We start from the raw sequence: 19,703 nt of genomic DNA on the forward strand, positions 1-19,703 counted from the left end.
AGCCACAAGCATATTACATAACACACATTTCACCTCACTTCAAACCTGGATTTAGAATGAATAATTACCCCAGACACAATAAATGCCAAATAGGAACCTTTGTCAGGTAATCTAAGTGGTGTTACCACTAATTGTACCTGTAATAAATTCATTAACTGAGCATCAAGTGAATGACGACAAATACACAAGTGTAGGGTTATACGAGAAAACGTGGATGACAACAAGGGAGTAATAATTGTATTATCGACGCAATCCGAAATCCGAAAATGCTTTCACTGCATGGATACTTATTTTAGTATTAAACTATAACCATCTGGGGTATTTCACAATGACGACATCCGATGAGCTCCGCCGTTCTTTTTGTCTGTTTGTTTAGGCTGAAGAAATTAATTAACATGCGCCCTTTGTCGAAATCCTTATAAATTTTAGATCACGGTTAACCAATCAGTGTTTATGCAAAAATGCGTAAAAAAAATATTGCCTCCAGCCTCCAAGTTTATTTAGCTGTCCTTGCAGACGGTAGCCCAGTCTCTGGTCACGCTCAGTTGCATTGCGTATCATCCGGGTACTCACGGGAAAAAAACAATAACAAAGGCAACCACCAGTCCGGGGAATTGCGTTAGATCAGTGCCCCTTTAAACAGTTAAAATACTGAAAACAAGAAAAGTGCTTGTTTCTGGAGTAGAACTCCAAAACTGTTGAATATTTGTATATGAAACTTTCTTATGCAGATCAGCCTCGTGGTGAACTGGTGCCTTTTGATGATTTGAGATGTTGAAAAATCTGCAATACAAAATCCAGGTCAATACACAGCCCTAAATGGCAATATTCTGCAATACAAAATCCAGGTCAATACACAGCCCTAAATGGCAATAAACTAAACGTGTGGTATGAGAGGCCAAACTCTACTTCCGAATTGTACCAGACCAGTGGGCTGTGTTTCCCTCTCCTGATGACTCTTGTTTATAAATGATTTTAGAACTGATTGGAAGCTGTGTTTTATCTATCATTTATGACTTGAAATAGGTCAATGGTAACAATGTTTTTAGTTACAACATGACTTTTTGGTGATGATTTATTGATCTACATAGCTTTCCTATCAGATCCTTTTCTACAATGCGTTTAGATTTCCGCTTTCGGGTTCAACTTCCTCTTTTCAATCGACCAGGTCTGTTTAATTTGTCAAATATTTGGTCTAGATTGCCTTGAGACTGCATGTTAGGCCTCTGGTTTCACATGTAAGTTTTGACCATCTTTAATAGGTATTCTGCGATAAGCAATCGTTTTTTCTTTTCAATTTTTATACCCTGGCATATAATGCGGGGGATATAGTCAAAACCTCGTCTGTCCGTCCGCCCTTAATCATTTTATTTCCAGAGCATAACTAAACAAAATGTTCTGTGGTGCCTGTTGCTAATTACATATTTTTGTTTTTTTTATTTTTCTTGATTTCCATGGAAACAGTTTGGACTTGATCTCATGAAGGGGTGGATTTTGTTTCCAGGGCACAACACAAAAACTATTCAATATCTTTCAACAAAATTTGACAGATATAAAACAGATCCTGAAGTTTTGCCTTTTGCTATTTGCAAATATTGGGCCTTTTCATTTTTTCGATTTCCTTGGAAACAATTTGGACTTTGTCTCAAAAGGTGGGGCTGGGTGTGGTTTCCAGAGCACAACATGAAAACTGTGAAAAACCTTTCATCCAAACCTGGTACATGTATTCACCAAGAGCTGAAGTGGTGCCTTGGCTATTTAGGAAGTTTTCAAAATTTAAGTTTTCCCTGTTTCCATGGTAACAAGTTAGACTTAGCTGAAATGGAGGCAGGTTTGATTTCAGGAGCAGAACTAAAACACTAAAAGTGCTGAAGTGATGCCGTTACTTTTTAGGAATATTAAAAAAAATATGTTTTCCTGTTTCCAAGGCAACAAGTTTGACTTTGATTCTGTTCATAGTGGTGTATTTGTTCAGACCATATCTCTAAAACTAACAGGTGTTCCTTCATGACACTTTACACACACAAAGACCAGGTTGTCAAATGGTGCCTTTTGCTACTTAGGGGTGTTTAGAAATTATATTTGTTCTGTTTCCATGGCAACAAGTTTCATTTTGACTCTGTTCATAGTGGTGTGTACCTGACATAGAAATACAATGTTCTGAACCCCAGTTCCATAGTATAGTTGTGAAAGCTCAATAACTACTCTTGTATGTGGACAGGCAGATTTGATAGAAATTCTGTCATCAAGTTGGATAAAATTTCCGAGTCCCGTGATGGGATTCGAACCACGGACCTTCTGATCCGAGGTTGGACGCCTTGTCGACATGACCAAAGAGGTTAACCCCGTTAGCAAGCTGACAAGGTAAGGATGTCATCTGTGGGATGACTCCACGCCCTGTGACATACTCCCCCGTCAACAGAAGGCACGTCCCGGGCCGCATAGTAGGGTACTGAGGCTTATTTTGCTAAAATTTAATATGAAGGTGCTCAGCCCCACATTGGGCGCCGACGTAGGGGCCATAAAATTTCTGAGTCCCGTGATGGGATTCGAACCAAGGACCTTGTGATCCGAGGTTGGACGCCTTGTCCACATGACCAAGCTGACAAGGTAAGGATGTCATCTGTGGGATGACTGCACGCCCTGGTTCTCTCAGATGACTTGTTCTTTCGGATGCTGGTGGATTTGTCATCTTCTGATGACTCTTGTTGTTTTTTTCTGACTGCCTGCCCCTCTCTGGGAAAAGATTGGAGATGAGAAACACAAGAAATAGTAAGGATGCCCTAAGAGTAGCACTTTGTTATGACCCGTGAAGACCCAGGGTAGAATAGGTCTTCAGCAACCCATGCTTGCCTTAAAATGCGACTATGCTTGTTGTAAGAGGCGACTAATGGGATCAGGTTGTCAGGCTCGCTGACTTGGTTTCATGCATATCATTGTATCACAGTTGTGTAGATCGATGCTCATGAAGTCAATCACTGGATTGTCTGGTCCAGACTCGATTATTCACAGACCACTGTCATATAGCTGGAATATTGGTGAATGCGATGTTAAACAAACAAACAAACAAACAAACCGAGGACTCGAGTTGGCCGCCCCAGCCCTTCGAGGCATGGTAATAATTAGAACGATTAACTGGAACTGAAAACTTTACAAATTTTACAAATCCGACCATTTTCAAAATTTATTTTGAAGACTCAGATAATTAAATTCTGATTCTGACAGTTATAGACCATGTCACAACTGTTTCTAAGATTTCAAAAATGATTATTATTACAAAATACTAAAATAAATCTCTCTCTGAGCGACTTTAAGTTGGGCCTTTGTATGAAAAAGAGTATTTCCTAACTGTACGTTTGGACTCTAACATTGAACTGTACCCAGGCGGTAGAACCAGTTTATTTGAGGTTATTTTTACTGCCAGTTAGGTTAGGTCTGCGTGACCTGCTGCTTGTGTCAAATAGAGAAGATACATGTACAATATAAGTTGTGTTACGAGTGGAAGTGGAACGAAGGGATACACTCCAAATCCATTTGCACAATTAAAGGATCGCACAACAATTAAGACAGATATTTATTAACCATGCATGATAGATTACCAATACAGCTGAGTTTACTATGGGAGAATTAGGCTTGGGCTACCATGTACAATAATATCACCATCAAAGGGCTACAGCAAATTGTATACTTATATAGTCACCCTGATTTCCATGTTTGATTGTTCACTCCACTCCTTGGTCCACGAAAACACATATATCCATAGTTGCACATAAGCTAACCATGCAAGTTTTCCAAGGCACACATTTGCAGATATCAGCATGATTTCTAGTTCAGTTTCACAAGCCCCGACATGGGATACAATCTCTCACACGGTGTTCTGAACTTTAACATTAAAAATGAGGAGGTTAAAATACAGGTCTGGCCAACACCCAAGAAGCAGAAAAAAACGAACTATTTTTGAATCACCCCAACCTTATACTATAATGCTGATTAGCTACAAGCTTCACTTGTGACATAATTACTTAACCCGCTCAGGCAGCCAGCTCCCCAGGTGTAGTATTCAAGCAAAATTACGCAACCCAAGCCTTCTTGTTTCAATTCAAGTCTAAATGCATCTGATATACTAACAAACGTATAAATGCATACACCCATACACATAACAGTTGTAGCAGGATCACTCGGCGTACATGGGGTTTTATGCGTCCAACGTTAGATTTTATACCATGAGCCGGGACGCATAAAACCCCATGTTCCCCAAGTGATCCTGATACAACAAATTTATCTTACCGACATGTTTTAATATGACATTGTAAAATAATTCAAACAAATTCAAAGTTGCTAGAAGAAAAAAGCTGTTCGATTGAGCTGAGGTTAGCTTGCGCTATGTCACGTGACTTACATTGACTCCGAAAAATGTACGGCTTTTTGCTTTGAAGTGGGGAATAAAGGATTTATTGTGCCTCTCAGAAATCCACATGCAGCCTGACTTGCTTGTGGGTATAAGAGATTTATTCCCCCGCTGAGAAATTTATTCCCCTCCATGGCGGGATATACAATACACAAGATCACATGGACCATGTGGACCAATCAGATCAATTTGACATGGAGGAATGATAAATGTACATTGATTCATTGATTCCATGTCAGAGTGACCACCTCCGTGGTCCAGTGGGAGAGCTTCCGACCGAAGATCCCCGGCCGCGTCATACCAAAAGATGTTAAAAGATGGTACATGTTGTTACCCTGTCTGGCGCTTGGCATTAAGGGGTTAAAACTTGTCGGCTCGGAGTCAGTATACTGTGTCTGAGTGGGGTATTCATGTTAAACTGCGGCATGGTATCTCAGTGGGCTAGCATTATAAAACGGCATCAGTCCGGACTAGTACAAGCAGCCACACACACACACACGTACATGCACGTCGCTATATTAGTGCAATAATATTGGACGCGACGTTAAACCCAATTTCACCTCACCTCCATGTCAGAGTATAGAATTTGTGCCATCATGAAATCTTGTCAGCAATGTATAATCACTGAATGAAAGCTGTTATGTTTTATGTCAGTTTAACTGGTTGTTTGAGTGTCAACAGAATTATGTAAATGAGATCTAAGCGGAACCCTGTTCGGCTTAAAGTGTTTGCTGGAGCCACAATTAGTTTTCTCAACCACGTGCTCATGACTGATGTTAGTGACTTCATATAATGAGTAGGTTTCCCATCGGGATAAAGCCAGTGGATAAAAATGGTACAAAAATGTTTTTGGTCATGTAGGTCAAAGGTCAGGTAGACCTTTGAGATCCGGATTAGAATACGTCTTCAGCAACCCATAAGGGCATGCCTGCGGTAAAAGGCGACTATGCTTGTCGTAAGAGGCGACGAACGGGGTTGGATAGTCAGGCTCGCTGACTTAGTTTGATGCATGTCATCGTATTCCAAAACGACAAAATATAACAAGGTAACAATTTGGACATATTTCTGTAAACTATAACTGTTTTACATTGGGGAAATGGGAAAAGCCCCCAAGCAGAAAAAGTCCACACAGATGTGGAAACTGATACCACTAGGATGCACTGTGTCAACAAGTGTCATCGCAATATATGTCTCTAAAGTTGCCTTAGCTTCGTCCCAATTAGACACTGATTGTCCACAAATTAGACTATTGTTTTGATAATGATGACAATTATCCCAGTAATTTCTCCAGATTCCCGATGGTTAATTCTGACTCGATTGTGGATTGACAAGGCGATGCGATGTTTGTTAGGAAACACTGAAAGAAGTACCTACCTGACCTTTGTTTGTTTATTTGTTTGTTGTTTAACGCCGCACTCAGCAATATTTCAGCTATATGACGGCGTTCTGTAAATAATCAAATCTGGACCAGACAATCCAGTGATTGATATCATGAGCATCGATCCACGCAATTGGGATCGATGACATGCATCAACCAAGTCGGCGAGCCTGATTACCCGATCCCGTTAGTCGCCTCTTACAACAAGCATAGTCGACTTTTACGGCAAGCTTGGGTTGCTGAAGACCTATTCTAGTTCTACCCCAGGTCTTCACGGGTCTCATGTGGTCGGTGGTTTGCCAGACTGGATCATGTGTGGATGTCATATTGCTGACTGTGCGGTTAATCAATGTCTGTTTACTCGCTTACAGCCAGATTTGATATAACGATAAGTTCAACCATTGATTTTATTTTGTAAATAGCAAATTAGAATGAACAAGAAGATAATAGGTTTGAATGTCACCATGTTGTCTTTCTCCTACACTGATATTCCTTGTGTAAGAGTGAGTGAGTGAGTGAGTATGGTTTTACGCCGCTTTTAGCAATATTCCAGCAATATCACGGCGGGGGACACCAGAAATGGGCTTCACACATTGTACCCATGTCGGGAATCGAACCCGGGTCTTCAGCGTGACGAGCGAACGCTTTAACCACTAGGCTACCCGACCGCCCCCTTGTGTAAGAAAAGTGACAGTGCCTGACATTTGGTGTCCGTCTGATCGCTAAGAAATGACGAATTGGTTTTGGTTTCTGTCTTGGGGATTGATCATGAAGTCTTTGATCAGTTACATTTTAATTATGATAAACATGGTTCATTGATCAGAAAAAGGTCCCAAATACTGTAAATCTATAAATTAGTGCGACCGTGAATTAATTGCGAAAAAATGCAAGTGGTCTTTGCGTGTATTTGTGTCTCCAAAATGCTTATCAACAACAAGACGGAAATACCCACTTGAATATACACAAACAACTATTCAATCCACATCACAGTTTATTACGCAGCAGTTGTAACAAGTATATAACAATGTGATTCATTGTGGAAATTAGATTATGTGTGTCTGGTGAGTTTTTGCTGCTGGGGTCAAGAGTTCTACTTGCTTGCGTCAAACTAGGCATCATTGAGTACCCCAGCTGTCCAGACCCACGCGACACTGTGTCAAAGGCCCACATGACCCAACGCACACCGATAGGCTTCATCACACTGATCATCAGGGCCCACTTGCACAAAGCGATCTTAGCGCTAAGATGATCGTAACTCCCATACCTTAACATAGGCTTACAATAGTCTTAGCGCTAAGATCACTTTGTGCAAGTGGGCCCAGATCTGCAGTCTCTGTCTTGTCGTTTTCCTTCAAGTTTGTTGACACCTTCTCCACATACCAATCAGTCAACGTGAATTAAATGCGAAAAATGCGAGTGGTCTTTGCTCGTATTAATTTACTTCCCATTTATGTCTCCAAAATGACTATAAAAAATAAAACGACCTGACTGCACAGTTATGATAGCTGAAATACCAACTTGAATATAAACACAAACACGGTTTACTGAGCAGCAGTTGTAACAAGTATATAACAATGTCATTCAAAGTATAGGAATTACACAATGGGCATCCGGTGAGTTATCACTGCTGGGGTCAAGAGTTCTACCCACTTGTGTCAAGCTTGTTGACACCTACTCCACATACCAATCATTGAACTGTTGGTTCAATTATTATATTGCCTTTGAACTTCCTTAGTGCCAGTCAACAGAATAAACATATAAACTGTGTGTTGTCCACTGGGGAAGGGGATGGGGCAAGTTGCACTGATATTGAGTCACATTTTTGGCTTTGGGGTCACCAGTCACATTCATACATCTTCCTGAGGCAAGGGAGTTAACTGACTCTAAAAGTCCAGTTTCCACCCTTGCCGAACTAGGCTGGTATTATGGAGTTACATTTTGGCTAGACTGACGAGTCTATGCATAGTCCAATCAAAATCGCGAACCGATGTCATGCAGATTTCGGTCGATTGCAGGATTGGCAAAGCATGTGCACCGCCAACTTGTTGTCAACAGATATTTTCCTAATCTTTTCAAGTTTTTAATCAAGGTGCTCACATGATTTGATGCACTTCGCGATGTAAGACCCATTTTATCATAATATAGATCTTGATTGTCGATCAGATCGTCTTGTCTTGGCGCCGCCATTTTGTTTGAAACAAATGTAAGTAACACGAGAGGTGGAATCCAATTGGTCCATAGGAGAGGCAACAGCCACTGGTGGCGCTACGATCGAGCCCAGTAATTCCAGCCTAGTTCGGCAAGGGTGGAAAGTGGACTTTTAAAGTCAGTTAACTCACTTGCCTCGGGAAGATGTATTCATAATGATACGCATTAATTTCAAGATTTACAGTATGAGATGGGTATCCAGAGGACCGTGAACATTACCAAATCACAAACACTTTGGGGCGGTCGGGTAGCCTAGTGGTAAAGAGTTCGCTGAAGACCCGGGTTCGAATCCTGACATCGGTGCAATGTATGAAGCGGCGTAAAACCAAACCAAACTCACTCACTCTCTCACAAACACTTTGGGGACTGACTAAAAGGGACATATCCTGCAAATCCCTCATCCCTAATGCCAGTACATTTTGGGGATTGATATGTGATATGTATAAAAACAAAAACTAGATAAACACAATGTCTCTGGGGAGATATGGTCGTGTTGCTGTGTTAAGAAGAATATAAAAAATTAGTTCAGCTATTTGATATTTTTTGTACGGAAAATGAATGATGAAAATTTCTGTCTTTTCTATCACTGCTTACCTTTTCATACCAGTGATCCAACTTGACCTGTAACCAATTCCCTATGCTACAAGCCTAGTGTATATTCATATACCTATCTCCGTCACAAGAAATGTAAAAGGGTATCGAAATGGAACTGAATTCTAGCATGCCAAGGAAAAATTTATGATGTCCATCAATCTAATCATAATTTGTTTGTGTCTCTGTTCCATGTCATTTCTGTATTATCTGGCTCAAATATTCCCCCTTTTCCCCTTCCAGTTCCAAAACATTCCGAAGCATCATCTTTACTGAGAAGATCTTCCAAAATATGGACGTCAGCTTTGCTTGTTAGGCCTTGCTCTTTTGGTGTCAAATTCTGCATCAAATGATTCCAAGGAGCTTGAACTTCATCCATCTGTATCAGAACCAAAGAATATGTTGGTCAGACAATTCTTGTCTTTTCAAGGTACCAGAGCATTACTTCTCTTGTGTCATTTCTTCTACAGAGCCATGGCTGGAAGTGGAACTGGACTGAAGTCCCCGGACCTGGTGAAGCAGGTCGCTACTGCCAATTCCCAGTTTGGTCTGGACCTGTACAAGAAGGTTGCCTCCGACCTGAAGGACTCCAATGTGTTTCTGTCTCCCTTCAGCATCTCGGCAGCTCTGGCCATGACCCAGCTCGGGGCTCGAGGCGACACTGCAGCTCAGATGAACCAGGTCCTGAAGTGGACCGACCTCCAGGACTCCGTACATCCAGGGTTTGAAGACTATCTGGGTCTTCTGAAGACACAGGGAGACTATGTACTTACAACAGCCAACCGCTTGTTTGTCAATGATAAGAGCAAGATTCTTGATGAATTTCTGCAGAAGACAGATAAGCATTATGGTGCTCAGGCTGTCCTGTCTGACTTTGTGGGCAATGGTGCTGGAGAGGCTCAGAAGATTAACCAATGGGTGGAATCGGAGACCAATGGCAAGATCAAGGATCTGATTACCGGAGGAATCGATCCATTGACAGCAATGATACTTATTAATGCCATATACTTCAAGGGCAACTGGGCACAGAAATTTGATCCCACAAAGACCAAGAAGGACACATTTAAGGTGAAACCTGGAGAAACAATCCAGGTTGATATGATGCGGATGAGCAAAAAGTTCAACTTCGGCTATAACGAAGAGCTGAACTGCTCTGTATTGGAACTGCCCTATGTAAAGGAGGAACTTAGCATGTTCTTCTTGTTGCCTTTCAAAGATGATGGTTTGGCAGAACTGGAAGACAAGTTGAATCATGAATCTTTGACACAAGCCTTGAAAAATGTTCATAAAGTGACTGTGGACATATCCATGCCAAGATTTGTGTTGGAATCAAGCTTTGAGCTGAACAACGTCCTGAAGTCTCTAGGAATGTCTGATGCTTTTGACGAGCAAAAGGCTGATCTGTCTGGAATCGATGGAACCCGTCTCCTGTACATCTCTCAGGTGGTCCACAAGGCCTTCCTGGAAGTCAACGAGGAGGGAAGTGAGGCTGCCGCAGCCACGGCTGTTAGGATTATGACAAGATCCCTCCCTATAATCGAGCCATTCAAGGCTGATCATCCCTTCCTGTTCCTCATCCGCGACACTAGAGCTGATGTTGTGCTGTTCATGGGAAGACTTGTTCGTCCTCCCACAACAGGAGCTGGAGGTTCAAAGAAAACTGAACTTTAGAGCTGATGTTGTGCTGTTCATGGGAAGACTTGTTCGTCCTCCCACAACAGGATCAGCTGGAGGTTCAAAGAAAACTGAACTTTAGAGCTGTTGTTATGTTTCTGTATTTTTGGGTCTACTGTACTATGTGTTGTGCCTTCTCTATCATTTAATTGCAATATACTGTAAACAGTTTGTGAAAGTATGAATGAAACTCCTGATGGTTTCCAGTAGGCTAGTGTTCGTGTTTATTCTTTCTCAAAATGAAGACAAGTAGCTTCAGGTTTTATAGTTTTTACTTCAACACTTGATTTATTGATTGTCAACCTGTAATTTCACAAATGTGGAACAATAATAAGAATTCGAGAACAGTTTCCTTTGTTCAGTTTTTGTTTAGAAAAAACACTTTTTCACTTCATTTTTACTTGGGTATGATTGGTAAAAGTGGCCCAACAACCAAAAGGGATTTTCAAAATTTATAAATGTCCTGAATACCTTTAGACATTAGATTTCCTTGAATTTCTTCATGGTGACTGACATTTCAGTCAGTGCCATTTTTTCGTTGGCTTCATGCATCTTCCCGTGTGCGACCATAGAATTTGCCAGGTCGTCGTTGGAGGCTCAACGGAGGTAGAATGGTTGCCTAGGTCGTTCCAAGGTGGTACACAGGAGGTTCAGACATCGTGATGGACGCCATAGTCGCCATGAAGTTTTGAACATGTTCAAAACAGTCGCACAAAGGTCGCCAAGGAGGTTGGTTGCTCAAAGGTGGCTCAAAGGAGGCAGAAGGGAAGCCCAAGCATTGCCGTTGTTGCAGAATGAAGGCACGGTGGTCGCCCAATGATCGCCAGGTAATAGATGCGTTCTGCTGAAATATTGTCTCGTAAATCTGGGCGATGCTTCTGCCTCCCTTGTGCCTCCTTTTGGCGTGCATTGAACGATGAGTATGGCGATCGCAGTGCCTCCATTCGGCGACCACGGCAACCCTTGAGACACCATGGTAATGCTTCTGTCTCTTTTCTGCCTCCTTTGAGCTACCTGTAGTGCCTCTTCAGTCTGCCTATAACTAGAGGGTTTGTACCTACAGTGTTTCATTGTGGTTGCAGACGCTGAACAACTCGAGCAGTTACTGCTGAACAACTGCTGGAGCAGTTACATAGAAACATGATTTTCTGGGTTTAGGCGACCATTGAGTGTCCTGGCCAGTTTTTGATCGCTCAAAGGTGGCACAAAGGTTGCAGCACTGTGTAATGGGGGCTTTAGGGTATTCAAATATATTCTGAAAAATAGAATCCTAATACAATTTTTGGAACAGATCCTTAGGGACGATTTATGCATCAGCATAACATTATATGGTTTCACATGAAATTCCGACATCTCAACTCCAATTGTTTTTGTATGATATCTCTTTCATCTGTTTGGTTGACATTTAATTTGTCATTTGACATATATTTTGTTTGTAAACAGCGATCTGCTGGCGTAAACTTCGGAAAATACAAGGCAGAAGGTGGAACAAAAACACAAACTGCCATGACTACTGTCATCAATAACAAATACAAAATTGACTATTCTAGCATGGGAACCATTTTTTATTACTTTTATTAAATTGCCTTGCTCGAAAGTGCTTTAAAAAAACCCGTAGAATATACTTTTTTTTTCGTTTCTGTGTTGGATCTGTCCTTAAAAATATCACAGGTCGGGCGGGAGAGGTGTTTGTTAAAAATGTAAATGTTCTATTTAATCAAAATTAGTCTTGTTCACTATCTTTTCTCATACAAAAACTATTTAAAAGAAATGATAAATAAAAACTTCAATTGGTGTTGACAGATCTGGATTGGTCAGTCTGGTTTGGACGTTGACAGATGCCACTTTTATCATGTTTATCATAGCCATCAGGACACCTTAGCCTATGTCGTATATCTGATCAGTGCATTTATAGTTATGTAAGGTTTGTATTTGTACATTTGTTGCTGTTGGTGGTGGATAATGAGTACATATTTGTTTTGCTGTCAGACCAGACCAATATGTTTGCCTGTTTTACAGATATGACAATAGGGCTGGGACGGGTAACTCGGGTACCCGGGTCGGGTGGGTACTGAGTAGGACCCGAGTACCACAGCACTACCCGGACCCGTGGTTAGTCATGTGATATATTGTGTAATGACAAAAATTATCTAGAACTCTATGGTTACACTACAAGTCACTAATGTTCGCATTTCTTTCTGACTATGCACCCATTCTTTCTGATTTTTCATTTGGTTGAATAAAGATATAACTTAATTCAACTTCAGTGTATGAATGACCAGATTGTTTAATACATGTATCTAAATACGTTTTGCCAGGGCTATGCTAAAAATGTTCCCAATCAGACATTTTGAGACATCTCCTTAGCCCTGCAGTGGGTACCCGGTAGGGTCGGGTAATAGGGGGTGGGTACCCGGGTAGTAAATTTTGGAGCCCTATATGACAACCATAAATGTTGACAAAGTAACAAAAAATGAAGAAATTCATGTTGAGTTGATCCATTTGTAATATTTTTGTTGTAACTTTTAATTTTTCAAGAGAAATTTGGATTCCCAGGTGACCAAATCACATCACACTTCTCTTGTGCATTGTTTGTTTATTTGTTTGTTTGTTTGTTGTTCAACACCGCACTCAGCAATATTCCAGCTGTATGACGGTGGTCTGTAAAAAATCAAATCTGGACCAGACAATCAAGTGATTGACATCATGAGCAATTGGGATACAATGACATGCATCAACCAAGTCAGCAAACCACACAGTCCTGTTAGTTGCCTCTTACGACAAGCATAGGCGTCTTTTGCGACAAGCTGAAGACCTATTCTCACCTGGATCTTCATGGGTAGCATTGTGTATTAAGTTGTATCAAGTTCACAGATTGGCCTTGGTTGTGTTGTTTGACTTGTCAGATGCATGTGTTTCACCACAGTGGTAATCAAACAAAGTCAAACAGTGTAGCTTGGCTTGGAAAATGTTGTTTAATGTCATATCGCCATGATACGACATGCAGACTTAAATATTGTTAATACAGTCTTTAACGTTTTTTTGCCAAATGGAAAAACAGTCTTGACATGTATGGTGTTGCACATGGCTGAACTCTAAGTGCTCACAAATATTAACAAAATGTGTACAGGTGGCACATATTTACTTGTAATACATAATATATACTGTACTTAAACATATCTTACTTGAATAAATAGCTGTGTTGCCCTTTTTTGTGAGTAATTTTCTTTCTATAACAGGATGGAAAAAGATATGAATATTGATATATTTCTCACCTGCAAATAAGGGTCATCCTTCTGTGGGGGCGGTCGGGGAGCCTAGTGGATAAAGCGTTCGCTCGTCACGCTGAAGACCCGGGTTCGATTCCCGACATGGGTACAATGTGTGAAGCCAATTTCTGGTGTCCCCTGCCTTGAGATTGCTGGAATATTGCTAAAAGCGGCGTAAAACCATACTCACTCACTCACTCATTCTTCCAGAAGAGGTCATGCAGAATGCCTCCTGAGTCTAGTGGATAGAGGGTCCTGCCGGATAGTGTGACGGAGGGTAGTTCAATTCATGGCCACATCATCTCAAAATCAAAAGATGGTAGTTGTTGTTACCCTGCCTGGTGCTCAGCATTATGGGTATAAAACAAAGACCAGTGGGCTCGTAATCAGTATTTTGTGTCTGAGTGGGGTATCCATGGCATGGTATTTCATATTGGCTAGCACTTTAAAATCGGCATAAGTCCTGACTAGTACAAGCAGCCACTCACACGTACATCGCTTTATAAGTGCAATAATCTTGATTGTGACGTTAAACCCAATTTCATCTCCCTTTACCTCATGCTGAATGGTTGCCCCTGAAGATCCGGGGTAGAATAGGTCTTCAGCAACCCATGCTTGCCATAAAAGGCGACTATGCTTGTCGTAAAAGGTGACTAACGGGATCGGACGGTCAGGCTCGCTGACTTGGTTGAGGCATGTCATCGATCCCAATTGAGTGGATTGATGCTCATGATATCAATCACTGGATTGTCTGGTCCAGACTCGATTATTTCACAGACCGCCATCATATAGCTGGAATATTGCTGAGTGCGGCGTAAAACAACAAACCAACCAACCAAACCAAATCATGCTGAATGGATGTTGAGGGAAGTTTAATGAGGAGGACACAAAGGGCCAATATGAAGATGGGTAACATTTGACCTACAGGTGTGAAAGGAAGTGAAGATGCTAGACAGTAATCTGGTGATGGTGGATGTATCTAAACACAGATAGGGGGCATGGGTGGCCCAGTCGTCTAAGGCGCCGCTATTCCCTGTGCAGAGTTGCGTCCCTTGGGGACGCCAGAAACCTATGATTGTGGGTTCGCATCCCGGTTCCCCCCTGATTATGTTTCTAGGTTTTTCAGCACCATACCCGTGCTCGTGGGTTTCACCAAAGTCGTAAACGTCTTAGACCTGCATCACATCGGGCTTTCCTCCAACATTTAGCTGACACGCCGTGATATAACTGGAATAATGTTAAAAGTCACGTTAAACCCAACTCACTCACACTCAACTAAAATGGCTGCGCCCAGTGAAGATGATCTGCTTGATAATCTTGATCTATATTGTAATAAAACGGGCCGAACATTGCGAAGTGCATCTAATCACGTGAGCACCTTGATTAAAACCATGAAAACATTTGGAAAAGTTCTCGGTACACATGCTTTGCAAATACTGCAATCAACCAAAATATGCACAGCAGTTTACGAACCAGATGTCGATTTCGTTACTTGATTTTGATTGGACTATGCCTTGACTCGTTTGTCTAGCCAAAATAATTTCTGCCTCAGCAAGGGTGGAAACTTGCCCCTGAAAGACGACCAAACCATGTTTCTTATACCATACTTGTTTTGTGCTGTCACAATGAACAAAAACTGGAGTACTATTGTGACTGATGTGTGTATGTTTTGTTATTGTTCATCTTCCCAAGGCAAGAGAGTTAACTGGCTGTAAAAGTCCAGTTTCCACCCTTGCCGAACTTGGCTGGGATTATGGAGTTACACTGTGGCTTGACTAATGGGTCTATGCATAGTCCGGTCAAAATCTTGCACCGAAATTGAAATCTGGTTCGTAAACTGTCATGCAGAGTTCGGTCGATTGCCGGATTTGTGCATTGCCAACTCATTGTCAACAGATATTTTCCAAAACTTTTCATAGTTTTAATCAAGCTGCTCAAGCTTTGATGTACTTCGTAAAGTAAGAACCGGTTTATCACAAAATAGATCTTGATGGTCAATCAGATCATCTTGACTGGGCGCCACCATTTTGTTTGAAACAAATGCAAGTGATACAAGAGGTGGAATCTGATTTGTACATATGGGAGAGGCATAGAATGGACATAACTCATAATAGCCACTGGTGGCGCTACGATTGAGCCCAGGAATTCTAGCCTAGTTAGGCAAGGGTGGAAACTGGACTTGTAAAGTCAGTTACCGCTCTTGCTTCGTGAAGATGGGTATTGTTTGGTACTCCAACTATTACTGATAGTGTTAACATGCCATATATGGTTTTCAGCATTGTTTAAGTCGCAACTCCTAGCTCACACAATATATATTTCTATTCATATATATATTATTTTTAATGCCACACTCACGATATTGTACTATAGCTAAGTAGCTGGCATGATTAGTCGTAATATTTATATTACAAATGTGCTGATAATAAAATAATATATACCGGTACTTCTGGCTCCTAGTCTTCTAAAATATTGATATATATTTAATGACCCTTTTACGGTCACAATGAGTAAGATTTACATGTTGACACTCGAGCCAAGGAGTGACACAGTTCTCAAAACTCCTTTTTCTTCCCTACTGTTTGGTTCAAATACTCATTATTACCTCAACCAGCATGCAAATGAATAACCGTATTCGACGTAATAAGCGCCTAGGGTGCTCTCTAAATTAGAAATAGGGGGCTCTTATTAGAAAAGTATTTTGGTGAAAAAAAACAAATAAATAAGTCTTGTGTACATTGATCAATAGAAAGGGATGCTAATTGGGATTATTCACTCGCCAATATATCAGCAAATATTGCCGTGGGCGCCTATTAGATAGGGACGCTTATTACGTCAAATATGGTAATTATTTTGAAGAAACTTATCACTGAGAAGATGATATGGACTTTAAATGATCAATACAGTGCTCCCTTGTTATTGCACCCTTCAATATAGCGCTAACTCGGTTATAGTGCACGGTAAAGATGGCTCCCAAAATTTACTAACATTTTTCACCAAAATCAAGTTTTCAATGACACAATGTTTCCCCCCATCTACGAAAACATTATCAGCTGATCACTGGGTTCACGTAACACCGGAAATACCAGTCAACAAATCCGAAATGAAGAACGCATTTTAACCTTATTATCATAATATCTGGTAATAAAAAAATTGTTCATTGTTTATCTAGACTCATGTTTGCAATATATATTTTTAGTTATGTTGAAAATTTCATTCAATAATTATGATAATGTTTACAAAAATTTCTTCGAAATCATTAGTGAAGTCATTGGTAGGTCGCACAACTCACCGTTATTTACAGCAACCACGATCAAATTGCTGTGAGGTGCCCGAACCTTACTGAAGTGACATTTCTTCTACAGAGCCATGGCTGGAAGTGGAACTGGACTAAAGACCCCGGACCTGGTGAAGCAGGTCGCTACTGCCAATTCCCAGTTTGGTCTGGACCTGTACAAGAAGGTTGCCTCCGACCTGAAGGACTCCAATGTGTTTCTGTCTCCCTTCAGCATCTCGGCAGCTCTGGCCATGACCCAGCTCGGGGCTCGAGGCGACACTGCAGCTCAGATGAACCAGGTCCTGAAGTGGACCGACCTCCAGGACTCCGTACATCCAGGGTTTGAAGACTATCTGGGTCTTCTGAAGACACAGGGAGACTATGTACTTACAACGGCCAACAGACTGTTTGTCAATGATAAGAGCAAGATTCTTGATGAATTTCTGCAGAAGACAGATAAGCATTATGGTGCTCAGGCTGTTCTGTCTGACTTTGTGGGCAATGGTGCAGGAGAGGCTCAGAAGATTAACCAATGGGTGGAATCGGAGACCAATGGCAAGATCAAGGATCTGATTACCGGAGGAATCAATCCATTGACAGCAGTGATTCTGGTTAATGCCATATACTTCAAGGGCAACTGGGCACAGAAATTTGATCCCACAAAGACCAAGAAGGACACATTTAAGGTGAAACCTGGAGAAGCAATCCAGGTTGATATGATGCGGATGAACAAAAAATTCAACTTCGGCTATAACGAAGAGCTGAACTGCTCTGTATTGGAACTGCCCTATGTAAAGGAGGAACTTAGCATGTTCTTCTTGTTGCCTTTCAAAGATGATGGCTTGGCAGAACTGGAAGACAAGTTGAATCATGAATCTTTGACACAAGCCTTGAAAAATGTTCGTAAAGTGATAGTCGACATATCCATGCCAAGATTTGTGTTGGAATCAAGCTTTGAGCTAAACAACGTCCTGAAGTCTCTAGGAATGTCTGATGCTTTTGACGAGCAAAAGGCTGATCTGTCTGGAATCGATGGAACCCGTCTCCTGTACATCTCTCAGGTGGTCCACAAGGCCTTCCTGGAAGTGAACGAGGAGGGGAGTGAGGCTGCTGCAGCCACGGCTGTTAGGGTTATGACAAATTCCCTCCCTATAATCGAGCCATTCAAGGCTGATCATCCCTTCCTGTTCCTCATCCGCGACACTAGAGCTGATGTTGTGCTGTTCATGGGAAGACTTGTTCGTCCTCCCACAGCAGGATCAGCTGGAGGTTCAAAGAAAACTGAACTTTAGAGCTGTTGTTATGTTTCTGTATTTTTGGGTCTACTTTACCAAGTGATGTTTGGGAACGGGTGTCCCAGTCGTCTAAGGCGCCGCCATTCGCTGTGCACAGTTGTGTCCCTTGGGCACGCCAGAAATCTATGATTGTGGGTTCGAATCTCGGTTCTCTCGATTATGTTTCTAGGTTTGTCAGCTACATACCCGTGCTTGTGGGTTTCACCGAAGTGGTAAATGTTTGAGACCTGCATCACTTCGGGCTTTCCTCCCACGTTAAGCTGACACACCATGATATGACGGGAATAATGTTAAAAGTGACGTTAAACCCAACTCACTCACACTCAACTAAAATGGCTGCGCCCAGTGAAGATGATCTGCTTGATAATCTTGATCTATATTGTAATAAAACGGGCCGAACATTGTGAAGTGCATCTAATCACGTGAGCACCTTGATTAAAACCATGAAAACATTTGGAAAATATCTGTTGATGCTAAGTTTTCGGTACACATGCTTTGCAAATACTGCAATCAACCAAAATATGCACAGCAGTTTACGAACCAGATGTCGATTTCGTTACTTGATTTTGATTGGACTATGCCTTGACTCATTTGTCTAGCCAAAATAAATTCTGGCTCAGCAAGGGTGGAAACTTGCCCCTGAAAGACGACCAAACCATGTTTCTTATACCGTACTTGTTTTGTGCTGTCACAATGAACAAAAACTGGAGTACTATTGTGACTGATGTGTGTATGTTTTGTTATTATCCCCCGCCGCGCGAAAGCGCGAAGCGGGGGATATAGTATTCACGACCGTCCGTCCGTACGTCCGTACGTCCGTCCGTACGTCCCACCTGTTTGTTGCCGCGATATCTCAAGAACTAAACACTGGATTGTCTTCATATTTGGAACTTTGGTGTATAAACAGACTCCGCAGACACCAGTCGGTTTTGGTGACCTTGATCCCATTTTCAAGGTCACAGCAGACAAATCTGCTTTTAGAGTTGGAAAACAGTGTTGCCGCGATATCTCAAGAACTAATCGCTGGATTGTCTTCATATTTGGAACTATAGTGTATATACAGACACCGCATACACCTGTCAGATTTGGTGACCTTGACCCCATTTTCAAGGTCACAGCAGGGAAATCTGTTTTTGGAGTTGGAAAACGGTGTTGCCACAATATCTCAAGAACTAATCGCTGGATTGTCTTCATATTTGGTACCATGGTGTACAGGCGGGGGATATTTCGTCACTCTGTGACAAATACTTGTTGTTCATCTTCCCAAGGCAAGAGAGTTAACTGGCTGTAAAAGTCCAGTTTCCACCCTTGCCGAACTTGGCTGGGATTATTGAGTTTGGCTTGATTAATGAGTCTATGCATAGTCCGGACCGGTCAAAATCTCGCACCGAAATTATGATCCGGTTCGTAAACTGTCATGCAGAGTTCGGTCGATTGCCGGATTTGTGCATTGCCAACTCATTGTCAACAGATATTTTCCAAAACTTTTTATAGTTTTAATCAAGCTGCTCATGTGATTTGATGTACTTCGTAAAGTAAGAACCGTTTTATCACAAAATAGATCTTGATGGTCGATCAGATCATCTTGACTGGGTGCCACCATTTT

The 19,703-nt window shown here is 41.5% G+C and overlaps 1 protein-coding gene across 8 annotated transcripts in view; it reads left to right on the forward strand.

The window, feature by feature from the left end:
• The window catches only part of LOC124150053 (leukocyte elastase inhibitor-like), a 46,717-nt gene that overhangs the window by 11,948 nt on the left and 15,066 nt on the right, over positions 1–19,703 (forward strand). The window contains exons 2-4 of one of the 8 annotated variants that reach the window (XR_007222854.1): positions 8,829–10,181; positions 10,264–10,428; positions 10,467–12,410. The exons of 2 other annotated variants lie outside the window; for them this stretch is intronic. Coding sequence is in view for 5 of the 6 variants with exons in the window: in XM_048402296.1 (XP_048258253.1) it covers positions 8,985–10,181; positions 10,264–10,338; positions 18,007–18,009 (1,275 nt within the window). In the remaining variant the exon portion in view is untranslated. Of the gene's footprint in view, positions 1–8,828; positions 10,182–10,263; positions 12,411–16,877; positions 18,263–19,703 lie in introns of those variants that run through there. 5 more of the 8 variants (XM_048402296.1, XM_048402295.1, XM_048402294.1 and 2 more) reach the window with 5 other exon arrangements.

Source organism: Haliotis rufescens, unplaced genomic scaffold (genome assembly GCF_023055435.1).
Source record: "Haliotis rufescens isolate VD_foot unplaced genomic scaffold, xgHalRufe1.0.p SCAF_25, whole genome shotgun sequence".
NCBI classification, from domain to species: domain Eukaryota; kingdom Metazoa; phylum Mollusca; class Gastropoda; order Lepetellida; family Haliotidae; genus Haliotis; species Haliotis rufescens.